We start from the raw sequence: 20,399 nt of genomic DNA on the forward strand, positions 1-20,399 counted from the left end.
CACCTGGTACAGTACAGCCATCATGGAATGGCACAGGTGTGGCTCTGGCATGGCACCAGCACAGAACAGCCTGGCACAACTCAGTGCTAGTGGCACAGCAGGGCAGCGGCACGACATGGCACCACTGTGATGGCACAGGACTGACACGACAGCACCAGGAACCAGCCAGAGGGCAGGGTGGGAGCCAGTGGGGTAAGGGCACTCACTTGTGCCCCTGGCAGGGACCGCCGCGGGGCTGGTCGCAGTGGGGCCCGTCCCAGCCAGGCTCGCAGTGGCACACGGGGCCCTGGGCGCCCGAGGGCTGGCAGATGCCGTGCAGGCAGTAGAGCTTGCGGCAGGGCTCGCAGCCCGGCACCACCCCGGGCGTCATCCGCGTCTTGGTGAAGTCCTGCAGCTCATTGTTGATGTAGAGGTTGCGGATGCATCCGTGGAAGCTAGTGCCATTGAGGAGCTGCCAGAGGCGGAAGGCAGCCGAGTTGACATCCACAGGCATTCCTGGGGAGAGCAGGACCATCAGCGCACCAGGATGCCACCCATGCCCTCCATCTCCCAGTCCCTGTCCTACCTCCTACGTAGAGGGGAGCCTCACTATTCAGCGTGTAGTGCTTGCCCGAGTTGTCCATGGTCATGGGGCTGCCACCATCGATGGACAGGTTCACCATCTGGTCGAAGGTCACCAGCTCCACGGTGTGGAACTGCCCGTCGTTGATGGTCTCAGCACTGGCAGGGATGGCTGGGTCACCGAGGATGCCCCCAGGCCGAAGCAATGGGGGTGGAGGTCCCCAGTGAGTGGAGAAGGGGTGCCAGGTACCTGTAGATGGCCGAGCTGGGATGGGTGCCAGGGTCATAGCTGACCCTCACATGGCCCTGGTACAGCTCCACAGCCATGTGGTCGCTGTCACCATTGTACAGCAGGATGCCATTGCCTTCAGCCGTGGAGACCTGCCAGAGAGAGAGGTGGGAGCCCACATCCCTGGGGCAGACCCCCAGTGCCATCCCTCAATGTCCCCACGCCCCCCTAGCCCTCACCTGAAGGGTGATATTGGCCCGGGGCCAGTCTTGCAGGTCAGTGAACTGCAGGTATGTGTCACGGTCCACAAAGTTGACGCTCAGCAGCTTCTCACATTTGGGGCCACCAAAGCCAGGCAGGCACTGGCACAGGGCACGGGCACCCCGCTCCACACACGGGGCCCCGTTCTGGCATTCAGCTCGCTCACAGAGGCCAGGCTGGCCAGCGGTGTGGGGCGGCATCTCGCAGAGCTGGCCACTGTGGGGCCAAGGGTGCTGCTGGGCTGGGGGCTGGGAAAGAGCCCTACACCCTGCCCAATGCCCCATAGGGCTCTGACAGCACGCCCCTGATTTGGGGTCCCTGGGAAGGCTCTCCCAGACACTGGCATCAGAGGGATGCCTGGATACTGAGCTGTGCCTTGGGGTCCCTCCTCAATGATGCGGGCTCCCCCCAGCCTCCACCCCCAGAGTCACACATTCCCAGTCTCACTCCCTCTCACACTGAGGATGGATGGATGGATGGATGGATGGATGGATGGATGGATGGATGGATGGATGGGCGGGCTTGCTAGCCAGGACTTGTCCCTTCTGCACAGTGACACGTAACCATCCCCACTAGCCCAGGTGTCCCATGTCTTCCTGGTGGTACCTGTAGCCCTCGGTGCAGAGGCAGGAGTAGCCATTCACCTCATCCAGGCAGCGGGCGTTGTTCTGGCACCGGTGGTCCTGGCAGTCGTCGAAGTCCTCGCTGCAGTTGCTCCCCACATAGCCGGGTGCACACTCACACCTGGGGCAGGCAGGGGGCTCGAGGCTGCCCCTTCCTCCTTGCACCACTGGGTGCCTGTTCCTCCCCTTGTAACCCCCCCTCTCCATGCCTCCTCACTGCAGTCCCCAGAAAGCAAATCTAGCCACCCCCAGACAGCCAGAGAAAGTGGTTTGGAGAGAAGGAGGCTCACCTGGGCCCCTGGCTGGTGGAGATGCAGGTGGAGTCATGCTGGCAGGGGTTGAGCTCGTCTGAGCAGAAATTGGGTGTCTGCTCACAGAATTCCCCTGCAAGGCAGAAGAGGGGGTGCCCAGCAGCTCCAGGACCAGAGGAGCAGCCCCAGTCCCCATGGGGCAGAGGGGACCCCTGGGGGACTCAGCTCAAGACAGGGAGCATGCCAAGCCCAGAGCTTTCATCCCACAGGCACAGGGTCCTCCTCCCCTGGAGGCAGATCCTGCCTGAGGCAGGCACTGAGGGCATCCCAGGGTGTGGGGGTTCAGCTGGGAGTACCCACACTCAAGACAGCTGAGCCCAGCCAGAGCCCATGGCGATGGGCATTGAGGCAGCAGGCAGAGGAGCTATTCAGCCCTCATGGGTGGGTAGAAGCAGGTCTGTGCCATTTGGGGATGGCTAGCCCCCATTCCAGGTACCTGTGTAGTGGGCAGGACAAAGGCAGGTGTAGTTGGTGGCACTGGGCACACAGGAGCCCCCATTCTCGCAGCTGTGCTCCTTGCAGGGGTCGCTGGTGGTGTGGCAGCTCGGGCCCTCGAAGCCCACTGGGCACAGGCACCTGCCACGGGGCCGGGGCAGTGTCAAGGAGGAAAACAAAACAGAACATTTTGGGGTGGCTGTCCCAAAATGACCACCACAGGACCCTGGCAAAGAGCTGGGTTTGGTGTCCTCCTGCCAATCCCTGGGCACAGGGGTGGGTGGCAGCACAGCTTGCCCGAGGATGCTGTGTTGCCACGACAACAGGCTGAGAGACCTCTCAGCACAGGAGGGGCTGCACAGCCTAGCTCCTCACCCCCAGCCTGCCAACTATTTTCAGCTGCTAATTGCAACCTGATTCCCAGAATGGCCTAAAGCATTCAGAGCAGTGAGGGTTGTATGAGGGTAAGGCAGCCCCACAGGGAGCCGCAGCGACTCCAGGACCACAACAACCAGTCCCAGTCCCAAACCCCTCTACCTCCTGCCTTCTGTGGTGATGGTACCCTCCTCTTTCCCCACCGACCTCCACCTAGGAGCCTTTTGGGCTGGAAGGCATGGGAAAGTGGAGTCAGACAACACGAGCTGGAGCTCCCACGCAAATGCAATATCCCAGCTATATGCCCAAGGGAACATGTGGGAGGTGAAGGAATTACCAGAACTTCTCTCCATGGGAGGCCAGGGTCCCATGCTACTGCCCAAACATCTGCATTTCATGGGTTTCTGTCCAGCACTCACCTGAATCCAGCTCCTTCCCCCTCCTGAGGTTGGCAGGTCCCCCCGTTGGCACAGGGGTTGGAGGAGCAGCCACCGAGTGCCACCTCGCAGTCACGGCCCTGGGGAAGGATGGAAAGGTGGGAGCGAGGAGGGTGCCACAGCAGCTGCCCAGCTCTCCCCCTCCCGCTCAGCAGGATGCCACAGGGAGGGTAGGTGGTCCCACAGGCAGCAAGCCCCAGGGGCATGGCAGAGGCCCTGCTCTGCTCCCTTGCCCTCTGCAGGGACATGTCCCCATGCACTGGGGTACCTTGTAGCCACTGGAACAGGCGCAGCGGTAGGAGCCAAGGGGGTCATTGTGGCAGGTGCCCTGGTTCTGACAGGGGCTGGAGAGGCAGGGGTTGCACTTTGCCTGGACACTCAGGGCAGGTGGGCCTGTAGGATGGGAGGCACGGAGATGACTGTCAGTGCAAGGAGTGATCAGGACGTGTCCTTTTGTGGGCACCAATGTAGGGGCAGAGCCTCTGGTGTTGCTGGGAGCTGAGCCCGTCCAAGGGGCTTTGCACCAGGCAATGGGACAGCCACAGGTTTGCTCAGTCACCAGGGAAGTGCCACCAGTCACGTAAGAGGATGGAAGCAACCTGGTCCCCCTCCTCCACAAGGCAGCTCAACAGATGAAATCCTGGAGCCACCCAGACTCACAAAGCATTGCTCTGCTGGGTGCCCATGGGAGGGTATGGATAGACAGCATGGGCACCTCTCACCTTGGCACTCAAATTTCTTGGCAGGGGTGGTGAGCAGCAGCTTTCCTTCCATGTCAGGGGGCCCAGCGCAGCGGGCAATGCCTGGCTCCTTGTACCCCGTCTTGACCCAGCTGGAGAGCCAGCGCAGGTTGCAGCTGCAGTACAGGGGGTTGGCCCCGATGGCTCTGCACGAGGAGAGGGGCAAAATTGCACCTGAGGCCACACAGAAGGAACTGGGCACAACTCTATCACTTGACCGGGATGCCACATGATTGGCAAACCAGTGCTCCTCCATTCCTGGACACACCCGAAGTGCTGCCCACAATGGGAGGACTGGGTCACACACAGCCCCACAATGCTGTCCAGTTAGACCACCCTGCTTGCAGACCCACAGCCCATGCAGCACTCCTTCTTTTCCCTGGGGCTCTCCTCCATTGCCCACACAGAAATTTTTGGCAGTCCCTCTCCAGTACACAGGCAAAGCTGCCTGGGGCCAGCAAACTGGGCAAAGTACCCTGAGGCCATGCAGAAACAACAGAACCTGCATGGGAGCTGCAGGGCCAGCCTGGGCTCTGCTGCACAAGCTTGCAGGACAGAGAACGGGAGTGGGCTGGTGGGAATGAGCACTGGGTCACTGCCAGAGATTGTGCAGACAGCACTGGGGGAAAGCAAGGAATTGCTCTGGGAAAGGAGAAGGAGGATGGAGAGTTGCTTTGCTCCACAGCAGAGAAGGGTACGGAAGCAGTGGATGATGTGGCAGGTGGAGGACCTGGATGTCTCTTTGAACCCTCCTTGACTGCAAAGGTGAGCAGTGATGGAGGGACAGTGACCAACACGTGTGACAAAAGAAGGAGATGGCAGCCCAGAGGTGAGGCAGTAGGGACAGCAGATCTGCTGGGGCTGATTGACCTGGTCCTACAGCACCCACAGCACTGGCTGTGGCAAAGTTTAGCCTGTGGGAAGTGGCAGTGCCAGCTGTCTGCAGTGAAGGCAGCACAGCCAAGGAAAATTGGAGCAGAACAAGCAGTGTTGGTCCCCAAAAAACAAGGCGGCTGTGACTGGGTATCAAGCTGCTCTTTGCATACTGAAGGAACAGCCTGAGACGCCCAGGATGCCAGGAGCAGGCAGCTGGGAACAGCTTAATTAGGAGACAGGCAGGGGACCAAAAAGACACTGTGAGCAAAGTTAAACCCTGGCCCCAGGTGGTGAGTATAGGGCAGTGCTCCTGGCGTGCAGGCCCACTCAAAGATGGGCTGAAACACCACCACTGGCAGGAGGATACTCAGTGACAGACTGGGGGGCTGTTGTGGGGAAGTGCACTGGCAGAAGGCTAACAACACACCGGTGTGTGTCAGAGCAGCCCCTGCCAACCCACAGCTGTGACACTACTTTGCATGGCTTGACCTACATCTTGGGGGACCCCAGAGATCCAGTGGGTTGGGGAAGGACCCCACACCACATCCACCTAAGACCATAGCGACATCCCAGCAGCACTGGGACACTCAGCTGCACACCTGGATCTGAGCATGGGCAGCAGGTCACAGCACTATCCAACAAATCATGTTGCAGGTACCAGCCCAGAGAAGAGGGGAGAAGGCAGCTCACCCTCCAGGGAAGCCCAGCTCAGCCCAGTAGTTTTTAAAGGTCTACAGAGCCTGCATCCAGCCCTGAGCCCTGAGGAGTGGCAGGAGATACTCACAGGTGGGACAGGGAGGTGACATCTGCAAAGATGCCCTCGGGGAGGCTGGAAATGTCATTGCCATGGAGAGACCTGCAGAGAACAGAAGGTTCTGCAATGCCCAGAGCTCCAAGGTGGGCAGCAAGGACTGTGACCCCACCCAGAAGTCCAGCTGCGGGTGGCAGAACTGGACCCCACCACATTGTCACTGCTGCAAATGCACCATCTGCTCTGAGAGCTCCTCCTGTGCTCCTCCTGCAGCCTCTACCCTGCCCACTTGCACATACCCAGCTCTAAGTGGGCACAGGGGACACAGGGACATGGCCAGCAGCAGGGAAGGGCCGAGCAGGGCTGTGGGCAGGTACTCACAGCAGCCGCAGGGAACGGAGGCCCTCGAAGGCCAGCGGAGGGATGCACTGCAGGGAGTTGTAGCTGAGGATCCTGCGGAAGGGAAGCAGGCAGCACAGCTGTGTGGTGCAAGAAACCCACCCTGGGCTACACGCTGCCCCTGCGTGAGCTCCACCTCAAACCACAGCTTCACCCAGCAGAGGGTGGAGACCCTGGTGTCCCCTGCACCCCCAGTCTTCAGGGTCCCCTAGAACAGCCCGCACAGCTCAGCTGGGCTGCAGCCCAGTGTGGCACTGCAGGGACCTCACTTACAGGGTGGTGAGCTGGCTCATGTTGGTGAAGGAGGAGTTGCTCAGGGAGCTGATCTTGTTGTTGCTCAGATCGCTGGAAAACAGAAACCCCAGGGCTTGGAGCCAGCTGGGCCCTGCCCCCTTACTGCTCCCCAGCCTGCTCAGCTGCAATGGGGTGCAAACAACAGCATAGCACAGCCTCCAAGGGAGCAGCAGGGCTGTCACACTGGGTGATGGCAGCAATGCCACTTGTCCCTCCTCTGTTCCATGCCCAGCATCAGGTTGTGAGCAGCCAGAGGCTGAGCATTGCTGCCAGTCAGTTGTGTTCCAGAGCAGAGGGGGGACACAGAGGGATGTCAGGGGTCCCTGCACACTGCCAGGCCCCTCCTCAGGATCACACACCATGGAGACAGCCCCTGCCCTCACCCACAAGTTCCAGCAGTGCCTCCAGCTGGCTCCTGCTCCTGGCTACTTACACAAGCTGCAGATACTTGAAGGTAGAGAGTTGCCCCGGGACCTGAGTAAACTGGTTTCCATCCAGGTAGCTGCAAGGGAGAATAAAAGCACCTCAGGGTGACTGAGAAGTGGGAGATCTCTCTCTTCCCTCTCTTTCTCCTGTGCATCACCATGGTCTTCGGGCTGCAAGAAGCATCTCCAGCATCACCTCCCTCCTGCACCCAGGGCCCAAGGGGCTCTCAGGGGACTCCTGGGCTGGCAGGGGAGCTGGTGTGTGAGTGCACGAGCACATCTGGGTTTGCAGGCACGTCCCTGGGGACACTCTCCCAGCAGCCTACGTGTGCAAGCACAGCCAGCAACATGCAGGTTTACACATCCACAGGGAGCGTGGGAGGCTGTAACCACTCCCAAGGATGTGTGAGAATGGCAGAGATGGCACAGGATGCAGAGAGAGGAGGAGTGTGCAAGACAGCGGAGGGGGCTGCGGGGGTGGTATGCATATATATATGTGCCCAACCAGTGCCTGCACGCCCTGCACACAGGACTTGCTGCCATCCCTCATCCCACACGGGTACAGAGCCCCTTTTGCAGTGATGGGCATCACAGAGCCTGCACATCCAGCTCTGGCATGCACATCTGAGCTTCGTGGCTGTGTGGGGACCACAGCTGCAGCGGGGGGTTGTCCCTCACTGTCCCCTCCCAAGGGCCAAAACAAGGGTCTCGGCTGCTGGGTGACAACACCTCTCGCACAATACCCTTGATTGCCCCAAATTGTCAGAGAGACTCTTGCAGAGCCACTTGCTGGTGTTGGGGCTGGATAGGACACCTTGGATGGGTCGGGTCCTACCCCCACTACCAGGCCAGGATGGGGGTGTGGGGAGGAGCACAGGAGTCTCTGCCCTTCAACCCCACAGCAGAGGGCCCTCGCCCAGAGCTGTACGGTTGATGGAGGGTTAGAGGGAGAGGTTGGGTACTTGCCCACTACTCACAGCTCTGTGACATTCTTGGGGATCCCCTTGGGCAGGGCCTTGAGGTGTTTGTTGCTGCAGCGGACAACTGTGTCGAGGCAGGTGCATTCCTGCGGGCACTGTGGCCGGGGGATGCAGGTGGTCTCCTCCTTACCTGCACCAGGCATGGAAAGCCACCAAGTCACCCGGGTCCAGCCCTCGGGTATTGTGTGAGGCCAGATTCAAAACCTTGTGCCAGCCTAGGATCCCTCCCATGCCAACCATCCTCCCCTGCCCCCAAAGCAGGGTGTTACAAGCAGTATCAAACAGGATTTAGCAGTGCAGGAATTGCTCCTGCACCCAGAAATCGCCTGTCCCATTGGTGTGGATACAACCAGCCTGCTGAAGGCTGCTCTGATTTTCATCATTTTCATGCAAAATGCAGTTAAAAGGGCATAGAAGAAGGGGCTCAGCCCTGCAAATCCTCCTGAAATAACCTCCTTCACCCATCTCCCAGCCACAGGTTACATGGAGCAGAGCCTATGCTGAGCAGCCAGAGGAACTGGCATTGCTCCCCTTCCCTGCCACGATGCTGGAATGCTGCGGGAAAGGCATTCCTGGGACAACCGTATGCTATCTCGCACTGCTAGGAAAGGCGCAGGATGCAACCCTTCAGTCTTTGACGGGGTGGAGGAGGGAAAGCAGAAGAAAGGATGGTTTGTTTGTAAATATTTTCCAGAGGGCTCAAAAGCTGCTCTAAATTAAAAAAAAAATATATAAAAAGAGGTTTTTCTCCCCACGCACACTCCCCATCTGCTCCATCTGCCCACTGCCAGCTCCAGTGCATGTGGAGAAGGGAAGGCGGGAAGGAGCAGGATGAATCCCAGTGAGCTTTGCCTACACCTCTGCTCCTGTCAGCACCCAGGGCACAGTGTTTGCCAGCATGGACCCACCTACATATAAAAGCCCCAAGGTGCAGTGGGTGCAAACTCCTCTTCTGGCTTCAGAGTGGATATCTGAGTGCCCAAGGGATGAGTACCAGGAAGGGAAACTTTTGTATCATTGGGGGAGGGCATTCATGGGGCCCCCTGAACGACCGCCTTGCCACAGGCACATCCTGGCAGCAAGGATGGTGCTGGGACAAGGAGCACAGTGTCATCCTGGGAGGAGCAACCTCATTTCCCCTCATCCTTGGCACTGCAGGGCCCATGAGTTACCTTCCTCACACCTGAAGTCAGGGAAAGCCACATCCTGGAGTGGGATCTGCCGGAGGAAGTCAGGGTTTTGGCACCGAGGGTTCCCTGTCACGATCTTCCTCTTGCGCAGCCAGTCCCCCAGCCAGGCCAGCTGGCAGTTGCAGTTGAAGGGGTTGGCGAGCAGGTTCCTGCACATGGGAGACAGCACAAGGGCAGCACCTGAACAACCACCAGGCTGGGGGCATCCCCAGGGCCCAGGACATACAGTGTGGAGAGGGACTGCAGTGTGTCAAAGGCGCCCGGTGCAATCGTGCTGATCTGGTTGTCGTACAGGGAGAGCAGGCGGACGTTGCGCAGCCCTGTGAAGCTGTCATTGTGGATGCAGCTGATGCGGTTGTTCCTCAGCATCCTGCAGAGAGAAGAGAACAAGGGCACCTACAACACAGGCAGGCACCACGGGGGAAACCCACCTTAGCAGTGCTCAGGCTGTGCCCAACTCAGTGCTGGGCAGCAGAATGAGCCTGAGCAAGTCCCTGAACAGCAAAAACCTGCCCCACCCAGCACTGGATGCAGCCAGCTGGTGGGCAAGGCATCCTGGGCTGGCCCTGCAAGGAGGCAAGGAGTAAGGACGTCCCCATCTGGGTGTTCATGGAGGAGAAGGGACTCACAGTGTCCTCAGCCCATCCAGGCCTCTGAACATGCCGCTCCGCACAGATTCCAGCTGGTTGACAGTGAGGTGCAGCTCATTGACAGAGGATGCCCCCTCAAATGCCCCATCCTCGATCTCCGACACCTTGTTGTTGCTGAGGTTGCTGTGAAGAGGGAAAAGCAGGCTGGGTTGAGGGCTCTGCCTTGACCTCATCCCGAACTCTGCCTTCCCCAGATCCCACTAAGCACCCCATAATGCCAGTCCTTCAGAGGACCCTCAGACTGGGACATGCCCTCCATCTCATGCCCCAGTCTGCCCTAGCATTAGGACCCCCATGCACCTTCCCAGCCCTCAGCACTCCTGACATGGCTGTGCCTGCCCAATACTCACATTTTCTTAAGATGTGGGAGTTTCTTGAAAATGCCAGTGGCCTCCAGGACGGAGATCTCATTGTTGTTCAGGCGCCTGGAGTGGGCAGCAGGGAAAAGAGCTCAGGAGATGCCTGCAAAGTACCTGGTACAGCCCAAACCCTGAGCCAAACCCCAGTGCCAGCAAGGTGCCTGCTGCAGGAGGGAAGGCAGAGTGAGAGGAGACTCTTACAGCTCAGCTGTGGACTGTGGGATGCGATCTGGGATCTTGGTGAGTTTCAGGTTGGAGCACTCAACCACACCAGATTCACAGCGGCATTTTGGGGGGCAGATCACATCACTGTTGCATTCACTGTTCAGATGGTAATCCTCTGTCCCTGTGTGATGGTGAAGGCAGCCTGGGTTCCCACAGGCAGAGGCACAGGGGACTATACCTCCCCTCTCCACCTCTAATCCTCCCACATCCCCACCTGGTCTCATTTTCTTCCCTAGCTCCCCTCATTCATGCACAAATTAGTTTTCTCCATGTCCAAAGCAGCTTATCTACAAGAATATTTTTCCTGGGTACACGGGGCACTGCCCTGCCCACCACCCTCCTGCAAACAAAACTGGACCTGGGGACACCTCTGTGCCCATCCAGGTAACAGCAGGAAGGGAGATGCCACAACACATCCTGGTACCCAGCATATGGGAAATGAAGCATGGTTCTGCTGGGCCAGACTACGAGGCTCTGGCACAACATCCCTGCAGGCAGCTTGGCCAAAAGGGCACCATGCACACACCCCAAGCACATATGTGGCTCCTCTTCTCACCTGGGATGAAATACTGCTCTTTGGCTGCAGAAAAAAAAAGCACATCAGCCCTCTGAGCACACAGACACCAGGCTGGGACAGGGCCAGGGCCAGCCTGTGACAGGGCTGGGGACAGCTCTCACCCGAGCAGCGGAACTTCTTGCTCTTGATCTGGCCGATGCGCTTGTTGGCCAAGCGCCGGGGGCTGGCACAGCGGGCTCCACTGGTCTCCACAGGGTTGGCACGCAGGAAATCTGCCAGCCACTTCAGGTTGCAGTCACAGATGAAAGGGTTCTGGGCCAGGTGCCTGTGCCAGGGACAGTGAGTGACACACCACCAGGGACAGCGGGTGACACACCACCAGGGACAGCAGGTGGTCAGCAGCTCCAGCCCTGGAGATGCTTTTTCCCCAGAGGCTCTCCTGCCCAGCCATGGGAGCTGGAGTGGACACTCACAGAGTCTGGATGGCCCGCAGGGAGGTGAACGTGCCTTTGGCCAGGCTCTGGATCTTGTTGTCATAGAGAGAGAGCAGTGAGAGGTTCTGCAGATCCTGGAAGGCATCTGCCCGTACACAGTTGATCTTGTTGGCATTGAGAAGCCTGGCAGGGAGGGAGGGATGTGAGTCTAGGGACACCCCTTGATTGCACCATGGGTGCTAGGGACCTCAGTCCTGCTTCCCTATATCCCACACAGCCACTGGTGCCTTACAGCAGCTGCAGGGCAAAAAGTCCTCCAAAGACACCCTTAGGGAGGTCCGTGATCTTGTTGCCATACAGCACCCTGGGAAAGAAAGGCTGGTGTGAGAGAGGTGGGGGGAGTGGTGTGGGCCATGGTTAAGGGGCACAGCATCCACCCATCCCACCCACACCACTGTAGGCACTTACAAGGAGTTCAGTGAGCGCAGCCCCTGGAAGGCATCAGGGGCGATCTCCGAGATCTGGTTGTTGCTCAGGTCTCTGAAACCCAAAGGGAGAAGGTGGCCTGATCCCCCTTCTCTTGTCCCATATCCTCATCCTCCTGCTAGTTCCAGGGGACCACCCCCAAGACCCAATATACAGAGCTGGAGTTATCCAAGACCTCCTCCCGGTGCTGCCATATGGGGCACCCGTCTCACAGCAGGTGCCCCATGTCTGTCACCTCTCAGCAGTGGCCAGCAGGGTGAAGGGTGTTGGGGCTCAGGGTGAGCTGACAGAGGCTGCACACTTACATCCTCCGCAGCTTCTTGTAGGGGGAGAAGGCTCCGGGGGGGATGGACTTGATGCCGTTGAGTTCCAGGCGTCTGCAAAGAGAATAGGGGGAGATGAGGACTCCAGGGCTTGCCAAACCCCAGAACCCCACTGACAGAGCTGGGCCTGCAGGAGCCCTAAGGTCGCAGTAAGCTACCCTACAGGACTGGGAATATTCTGCCCAGAGACAACTTGCAGCCTGTGGTTGGGGCTTTCTCCACCAGGGAGAGGTGTCATGGGTGGGGGAACCATGGTGGCTGGGGTGGAGGAAGCACCTCTCCTCCCCAGCACCTCAGGTTTGGGGGTGCCTGCTGCCTCCCACGTGCTTTGCGCACTCCCAGCAGGGGCTCTGCACCATAATTGGATTCCTCTAAGGAGATTATTTCTCTATTTACATTTTTAATGCAGCTAAATCCAGGGCTAAATCTGGGCAGAGTGAGAGAAGGGCAAGGAAGGCCTGCTGCCCTACGGAGTGGCTGAGCTGCGGGGCTTGCTCCTGTGTTCCCAGTGCCTTGAGCCACCCAGAGCCCAGTGGTGATGGTGTGGGGCCATACTCACATCTCTGTCATGGTCTCAGGCAGGTTGGCGGGGATGGCTGTCAGCCCCTTGCCCCGACAGTCCACAATGCCATTGCTGCAAGTGCACATGGCTGGGCAGGAGCCGGAGGACAAGCTGCAGAGCTGGGCATGTGCTGAGTCCGTTTGTCCTGCCAGGGAAGCTAGTCAGCATTGGAATTGCAAAGAGCTGAGCCAGGCCAGTATGTGGCAGCAGCCTGAAGAAGGGACCCTGGTGACAGCTCAGCATGCAGGGACAGTTCATGGCACCCCTGAGTGGGTGCATAAGCTCTCAGTGCACCCCAACCCCCTGCAAAAGCTGCCAAGGCACAGACTAATGTACTATCACACTGTGGCATTGTCCCCATATTGTCCCTACACCAAGGACTGTGCTGACCCGAGATGAACCCACAGCATGCGTTCTGAGGCTCTGAGCTGGGGCACATGGCAGGGAGTGGAGATGGGCTGCTTTGGTGGCACAAGCCCTGTCCCCCTGCCCCATGTCCCCGCCCTGGCACCCACCACCTCCTCTGCCCCCTCACCGGAGCAGCTGAACTCGTTCTTTTGGATCTCAGCCACGTTGAGGCCGCGAAGCTGGGCGGGAGCAGCACACTGGGTGAAGAGCCCGATGGTGGGGCGCTGGCGCAGCCACTGAGAGAGCCAGGCCAGGTGACAGTCACAGAAGAGATGGTTGGAGTGCAGGCGGCTGCAGGCGGATGGATGGAGCAGTCAGCAGCCACAGGACAGCTCCTGCCCACCCCACTGCCCTCTGAATGCCCCAGCCTGGCTCATCTCAAAGAGCATCTGTGACAATTGCGAGGACACCTTGCTTGGCAGTACTTGGGGATGCTCTGCAGGGGTGTCCCCACCGTTCCCTCACCATGGTGCTGTCCCAGCACTATTGAGCCACCAGCACCAGCAGCAGAGCTGGGACATCCCACTCTAGCCTAGGAGGCCACTCCCACCACCACCACGGCCCTGGCACTCACAACGTCCGCAACTTGGGCATGTGGTTGAAGCTGGACACAGGAATTGAAGTGATATTGTTGTTATTCAAGGTCCTGCAGGAAGACAAAGAAGGGCAGTTCAAGGCATACGGCTGTAAATAGGCACATGAGATAGTCTAGGTGGCACTAATCCCTGGGAGCAACCTAGCACAGGGTGAATGGATGGAGAACTACAGGCTGGGGACAGCCTGAACCCCCAGCAGGACTTTCTGTCCTTTCCAGGCTTCTCCTCTCCACAGTCAGTGGCACTCAGGTGGCCCTCAGGGACAGAATCAAGCCCTGGAGCACAGCTCTGCAATACTTGTACCAGAACCCTGGTCAGCCCCTGCTCATGCCCAGGGAGAAATGGCATGTTGGGGATGTCCCTGCAGCACCTCAGTGAGGGAGGGACACTCAAGGACACCCTCATCCTGCATGGGGTTGCAGACTAGAGGCTCCAGCCTTGTACCCAATCACTTACAGGACCTCCAGCCCCCGCAGGGCACGGAAAGCCCCATCCTCGATGCAGCTGATCTGGTTCTTGTCCAGTTGCCTGCAGGAGAAAAGGAAAAAAAGGAGAATTGTTGGGATAGCCCAGGCAGAGAGCAATCAGTGCTCCTGATCACTTCTGCTGCCTGCTGCCACTGGACCTGACCCCAAACTCCCTCATGCCCAACACTGCCAGGACTCACAGGTTCTTGAGGTCGGTGGCCCCACGGAACGCTTTCCTGGGGATGGCCTGGATGAAGTTCTCACTTAGGTCCCTGCAGAAGAAAGAGGCAGGAAGGCAAATGGGCAGTACCTGCAAAATGTGATGTCCCATGGGAGTAGGGCATCCACAGGCAGGGGCACGCCCTGGCACTCAGTGATCCCTCAGGGACTCTTGACAAATTGCAGTATGGCTTCAGCTCCTTGGCTGACCACTGTTCTGCTGTCCTGAGGCAAGTCTGGCTCCACCCATGGTGTCTCAAAGTGACTGGGGCTCCCTGGGCACTGCAATCCCTGGCTCTGACAAGCAGAACTGACTGGCACAGCTCTAGGAAAACCCTCCATACTTAAATGCTCTCTGACTGCTATAATTACAGGTCCCTGCTGATTAACTGGTAATTACACTTAGTGGCTCCAGGAGGCATTCCCATGGAGCCTGACCTGCACTTCAGAGGGCACAAATAATCGGGTCATTATTTACTTCATCACTGCAGGGTACTGTCTGTGTAATCACCTGCTCTGTAATGCCAGGGCATGCCAAGCCAGCAAGGGCTCTGGGTTGCAGGGCTGGCAGCAGGTCAGATCCCCCATCATGCCTGGGTTGGCTTTTAAAGACTATGAAGACCACAAATCTCACTGCAAGCAGGGTCTGGGTAGACTGGCTCAGCTGTGGGAACACCTGATTGTTTTATTTATTCTCCATGGCTCCCAAACAGCCATTCCCTCCCCCACCCTAATAGTCAGCAGTTCCTCCGAACTTGGCTGGCAACTGCATTGCCTGCTCCCATTCCAGGATGTGAGCACAGTCCTGCTCCAGCCACCCCTGGGGCAGGAGGTCAAATTCCCATCTCCTTCCTGGCAGAGGTAAACTGAGGCACAACACAACAATTTCCCTATGCAAGTCCACAGATGAGTGAGGAGGAGGAGGAGCAGGGTATCCCACACAGATTAAATGTCCCCAGAATTACACAGGCCATACAGACACCCCCATCTCAGCCCCAAGAGGTGGTTTAGGATGTCCATAGATGTCCCCACTTCACACATCGTGCTCACCAGCTCTCCTTCAATAACAAAGCTTGTTTTCTATTGATACCCCACAGTTGGACTGGGTCAGAATGGAGACACAGCATCCTAGTTCCTCCCCATGCCCTCATTTCCTACAAAAAGTGGACTCAACAAATTTTGCAGCACAAGCTGCTTGCAAAACACCAGGAGGCCTCCAAATTGGGGCTTCACCCCAGCTGAAAGCATCACTGCCACAATGAGAAAATGTTCCCAGAGGGAAGCACCAGCATTACTAGCACAGCTGCATGAGGAAAAGGAAAACAAAAGGACAGTGGGCTTGCCTAGCCCTCCAGTGGGATGCCTGACCACCAAGGAGATGCTAAACAGTCCCAGTGTGATGCACCAGCCCCTGTCCCCTGCACAGCTCGTGCATCACTCTGGGTCATTCCTGGGAAACCAAACCCCGCTGGCAAAGCATCGTTGCCGGGGCAGTGGAAGGGAGATGCCGCCCCAGGAACTGCCCAGCCTTCCGCAGAAGGACAAGCCCAGCTCCTCCGCGAGCAGCAGGCGCAGTTTCGCAGCAACCCACGTGGCGGCACTGCCAGGCTGCCCTGCTGTTCGCGCTGCCTGCGCTGCCTGCCCTGACTGCGCCGGCTGCTCCCAGGACTCCGGCCCGACCCGCCCACGGGGGATCACGGTCCCCTCACCCTCCCCAAAGGGAAAGGACCAGACACCTGCAGCAGCCTTCAATTCCCCAGCACTCCTTCAAATACAAACATCTTCTACACAGTATATATATAGTATATACATGTATATAGATAAAAACATCCAACATAGTATGAGGATGCAATGAGCCTGGGGACCCTCAGGAATTGCACTGACCTTTCAGAAAAAGACAGCATTGCATCAATTTCTCTTTTCTCTTTTCACTTCCACAAGGAATCCCTTAGAAAACTCTTAAGAAAAGATAGCAATTTTTTTTTTTTTACATGGGCAGACAGTGATAGGGGGAACAGTTTTAAACTAAAAGAGCAGAGTTTTAAATTAGATGTAAGGAAGAAATTCTTTACTGTGAGGATAGTGAGCCACTGGAACAGGTCGTCCAAAGCACTAGTGGATACCCCATCCCTGGAAGTGTTCAAGGCTAGGTTGGATGGGGCACTGAACAACCTTATCCAGTGGGTGCCATCCCTGCCCATGGCTAAGGGTTTGAACCAGATGATCTTCAAGTTCTCTTCTAACCCAAACCATACCATGATTCTGTGAACCCTCCAGGTGCGGTTCATCACTCTTTCTAGCAAAGCACTCAATGCACTGCACTCCTTCTTGGCCGCTGCCTGTCCTCCAGCACTAAGCCCGTCACAGAGGTGAGCACCACACTTCAGTGCTCTGCACCCCTCTCCCAGCTCCGGCACTGCTGGCCCAGGCAGGTCCTGTCTGCGATTTGCTTGGTTCTGCCGTAGAAAGCTCGCTCCCATTTCTCTGCTTGGAGCACATGGGAGTCCCAGTGCGCCCAGGGAGCAAACCCAAGCGTCTGTCTCCAAGCTGCTCATTTACAGCTTGCGAGGGAAATGCTGCTAGAAGGTTGCAACTGACTTTGCGAGGTTTCTCCCCTTCACAGCTTTTTGTGACAGTCACCGATGAAGTGCTGCCGTTGGGGGTACCGAAGCCAAGAGGGACAGACGCTGGATGCAAGGGTTTCAGCAAGGCCCCGGCACCAGGCTTGGATTACATTGCACGGTTACACAGCTGACGACACCAGGACAAACACATGCTTTGCCTGTGGAATCCTCGGCCCCGGCGTTGGAACAAGGCACGGCCCCTTCCCTCCTGGTGTTTCGTAGCTCCCAGCTATGTTTGCTTTACACTTTGGCGCAGAAGAAACAGCAGATGGCACGGCTTTGCCTCGCTCCGCCGTGCCGCTCGCAACACCCACGGTGGCTGCATTGGTGCCACCTCATGCCCTGCTGAATACAAGTGTCACTGCCATGGCACGTGCAGTGCCAGCTTGCAGCGCTGACCATGGACGCTGGCAGGTCTGACAGCCCCGCTGGGGACCAGCTGAGAGGCAGAGGAGGGGGAGTTGTCACAGTCACCCTCACTGCCTCTTCTGGTTTCACTTCCAGGTATTGTTCTACAGCTCCAAATTTAAACAGTTCCTGGCTATTGAATCCAGGTATTTACCAAACAGCCAGCCCATTCACAGTGCCACTGTCCTCCATCCCTGTGCCACAGTCCCAGAGGACCATGCAGCTGGGGTTTGTCCTTGCACACCACAAGGTACATAGGGGTCTGGTAGTCCCAGAGGTGCAAAGGGAAAGTGTAACAAGGGGTGAGGAGGTGATGGAGGATACCTCTGTCACCACACTCACCTCCCACATGGATTTCTGACCCAGCAGATGCACACCAGCAGCAGCCATCTCCAACCCACAGTGTGATGGTGAGAAGGCAGGCACCCACTTTTCTTCCAAGTCCCCCAAAAGCCTCATGGCCAGACTGTATCCACACAAGTCCTCCCTGGCTGGTCAGTGAGAGGGATGCCGGTGGTCAGGGATCGCGATTTCAGGAGCTTCCCTGCTCACATCCTACACCCGGCTGCTCTGCCCCATTGCGTGTGTGACGGCGGTATCTGTAGCGAGTCAGGAGGTGCCCCGGCGCTGCCTCTCCTGGCAGCGACAGCCCCATGCCACTGCCGCCGGTTCCCGGGGAGCCTCGGCGAGCAGCCAGGCGCGGGGACGCGGCTCCTCGGGGCTGGCAGGGGCCCGGCGCCGGGAGCCAACCCCCCAGCGCGACGCCCTGCCCGGCGCTTAGCGGGGCGCCCGAGCAAAACTGTTCGACATGGCTTCCCAGTGGGGAGCCCACTCAGGCAAACAAACCCGGCAGTCTTAATCTCCGCGGCAGGAGCCCGCCGGGCCGGAGGGCGGGCGAGAGGGAGGGGCGGCAGCGGGGCTGCGGCGGCCGGGCAAGGAGGCCGGAGCTATTACCACGCTCTCATTCTTTGGGCTAATCCTGACTTCACACTTTAACCTGATTGAGCCTTGTTTGGCGAGCCGGCTCCTTGCGCGCCGTGTGAGGGGATTAGGGCTGGACGCAGCGGGGAGGTAATTGCTTCCCAGCGGCGCTGGCCCCGCGTCCTGCGAGCCCCCCGCTGCCAAGAGCGCCGGGCGGCCTGGCAGCCCTCAGGCACGGCGCGGCCTGGCAGCCCTCCGGCACGGCGCGGCCCTCGCCGGGCAGCCCGGCCTGGCAGCGCCGCTGGGCTGGCTCCGCTGGTGCTGGAGAGATCCAGCTTGCTCGGTGGCAGCGGCCACGCGGGCACCTTGTCCGGGCCAAAGCTGCAGCACAGTCATGTCCCAGGCACAGCGGCGAGGGCTGCGGGCCACACTGTGCCAGGTGAGTGACTTTCCACCCTGGCAGTGCCGCATGCCCGGGACCAGTGCCGACTCCCGGCAGCTGAAGCGCAGGGGGCTGCTCCTCTCTTTACCTTGTTTCCTCCCCAGCATCCATGCTGGAAACTCATGAGGGCTTCAGCCTCTGCCAGCCCACGGCTCCCACAATGAAAATGCATGACACTGCATGCCCCTGGCTAACACGCCAGACACCGCTGCAGCAGCTCTGCTCCACCAGTGCTGACACCAATCACTGCAGGCACCAGCTCAGCCACAGAACCATCCACAAAGCCTCGAGCAAACAAGGCAACCAAAGCCACCAGCCCTGCAGAGCATCAGAGTTTCATGCTGGGACAAGTGCTCCCCAGATCCCAGCCTCACCTCAGTGGTGCTATGCCAGAGGCAGCTGTGCCAGAGCACAAACAGCATTTCCCCAGCAAGGACTGTGGCACCAGCAGCTATTAAGCAACCCGGTGTCTCTCAGATCACCCCGCACATGCTGTCTGTCCCAGCACAGCCTGTCCAGGGCAGAGGGATGAGCAGAGACAGGGCTGACAGCTGTTCACACCACCACCTTCACTGCCTGACAGGTGACAAGGGGTGAACTGATACAGTAAGACTCTTGCATTACAAAAAATCAATAGACTAATCAGCACTTGCATTAGTAGGAATGGCTTAGAGTCTCCCATGGGTTCTGCACTCCCCGTTGCCACTCCAGGGCAGGAGCTGCTGCACCCACTGCTTGTGCCAGCATCAGCACCTGCAGCCTGGTGCTGGGGGAAGTGTCACCCACCTGGCCACAATCTCACATGTGGCTACACAATCCACTTGAGGTGATGCACAAGTCCCCAGTGCTTCAAAGACCCAGTGCCCAAGGAGGGGTGTCCCTAAGGGAGCTGCTTGCTGGAAGTGGGGAGCAGCCACCCCTCCGCTACATTAGCAGGATGCCAGGGCAACAAGGCAGAATTTTATCCACTGTGTCACCTGCCCCAGTCCCCAGTGCCAGTTTGAGCAGGACCCCACAGCCCTGTCTCAGGTTCAGGCTCCTGTGGCATGTCCCCAGCATTATGTCACACTGTTTGATTTTTAATGGGCTCCACTGGCCCAGCTGCTGGCACCACTCCATCCTGGCCAAGGGAGATGAGACAGACCTCGCAGTGCCCCCATCTCACCTCACTCCACTGTCCCCAAGGTCACAGCCTGTGTGCTACCTGCTACTGCCTGTTGCTGCCTGCCACCCACTGCAACCCCAGCCCTGGGGCTGAGGGTGTTTGCACAGGACAAGGTGGGATGGCAGATGCTGATGCATGGTTGCAAACAAGCCAAGTGTAGTGTAGTGGGCTCAGCGTGAGCCCCTGCCACTCAGGAGAAACATGGTGGGGGTTTCTGGAAAAGGCACTTTGGCAGTGGCCAGAAGGGGAAATGAGAGGGAATGGGACAGGACACAAAGCAGCATGGTGTGGGGGAAAGGAACATTATTTACTGCTTTTCACAATGCTAGAACAAGGGACGACAGACACAATAACAAAGGCAAGCTTCAAATCACAGCTAAGAGTGAATCCTCCAAATTAGAAGTCCATGCATCTCTCAGCCACAGCCAGCTCAAAAGGAAAATTAATCTCTGCGAAGTGCAGAGATGCACCTGCCAAGCCTTGCTGTGGCAAAACACCTGCAGGTGGATCCTTGGGAGCTGACTCCTGCTGCCAGGAAACCAGCTGGGCACATCTCTGGTAGCACCACAGTGCCCAGTGCCGGCTGCGTGGACAATGGCTCCACCACTGCTCTGCTGGCAGGGACTGCCACCCACCAGGAGTCACTTCTGTCAGCCTGTTTTAGTGGCAGGCAGAGATGCACAACCCCTCTGCTCCCCAGGGCAGT

At 58.3% G+C, this 20,399-nt stretch overlaps 1 protein-coding gene across 1 annotated transcript in view; it reads right to left on the reverse strand.

Moving 5' to 3' along the window:
* Window positions 1-20,399, reverse strand: part of SLIT1 (slit guidance ligand 1) — a 60,627-nt gene that overhangs the window by 2,683 nt on the left and 37,545 nt on the right. Inside the window, exons 5-35 of the mRNA XM_041460995.1 lie at window positions 14,115-14,186; window positions 13,904-13,975; window positions 13,426-13,497; window positions 12,979-13,142; window positions 12,441-12,588; window positions 11,864-11,935; window positions 11,541-11,612; window positions 11,365-11,436; window positions 11,112-11,255; window positions 10,800-10,963; window positions 10,678-10,701; window positions 10,098-10,242; window positions 9,888-9,962; window positions 9,517-9,660; window positions 9,114-9,257; window positions 8,870-9,036; window positions 7,695-7,827; window positions 6,726-6,794; window positions 6,272-6,343; window positions 5,981-6,052; window positions 5,633-5,704; window positions 3,955-4,118; window positions 3,501-3,625; window positions 3,215-3,312; window positions 2,422-2,561; window positions 1,965-2,058; window positions 1,658-1,795; window positions 1,030-1,267; window positions 812-942; window positions 566-720; window positions 207-495 (exon numbers count right to left, since the gene is read on the reverse strand). Of these exons, the coding sequence (XP_041316929.1) occupies window positions 207-495; window positions 566-720; window positions 812-942; window positions 1,030-1,267; window positions 1,658-1,795; window positions 1,965-2,058; window positions 2,422-2,561; window positions 3,215-3,312; window positions 3,501-3,625; window positions 3,955-4,118; window positions 5,633-5,704; window positions 5,981-6,052; window positions 6,272-6,343; window positions 6,726-6,794; window positions 7,695-7,827; window positions 8,870-9,036; window positions 9,114-9,257; window positions 9,517-9,660; window positions 9,888-9,962; window positions 10,098-10,242; window positions 10,678-10,701; window positions 10,800-10,963; window positions 11,112-11,255; window positions 11,365-11,436; window positions 11,541-11,612; window positions 11,864-11,935; window positions 12,441-12,588; window positions 12,979-13,142; window positions 13,426-13,497; window positions 13,904-13,975; window positions 14,115-14,186 (3,741 nt within the window). The remainder of the gene's footprint in view (window positions 1-206; window positions 496-565; window positions 721-811; window positions 943-1,029; window positions 1,268-1,657; window positions 1,796-1,964; window positions 2,059-2,421; window positions 2,562-3,214; window positions 3,313-3,500; window positions 3,626-3,954; window positions 4,119-5,632; window positions 5,705-5,980; window positions 6,053-6,271; window positions 6,344-6,725; window positions 6,795-7,694; window positions 7,828-8,869; window positions 9,037-9,113; window positions 9,258-9,516; window positions 9,661-9,887; window positions 9,963-10,097; window positions 10,243-10,677; window positions 10,702-10,799; window positions 10,964-11,111; window positions 11,256-11,364; window positions 11,437-11,540; window positions 11,613-11,863; window positions 11,936-12,440; window positions 12,589-12,978; window positions 13,143-13,425; window positions 13,498-13,903; window positions 13,976-14,114; window positions 14,187-20,399) is intronic.

The sequence above is a fragment of the Pyrgilauda ruficollis genome, unplaced genomic scaffold (assembly GCF_017590135.1).
Source record: "Pyrgilauda ruficollis isolate IOZ18807 unplaced genomic scaffold, ASM1759013v1 scaffold15, whole genome shotgun sequence".
In the NCBI taxonomy this organism is placed as follows: Eukaryota; Metazoa; Chordata; class Aves; order Passeriformes; family Passeridae; genus Pyrgilauda; species Pyrgilauda ruficollis.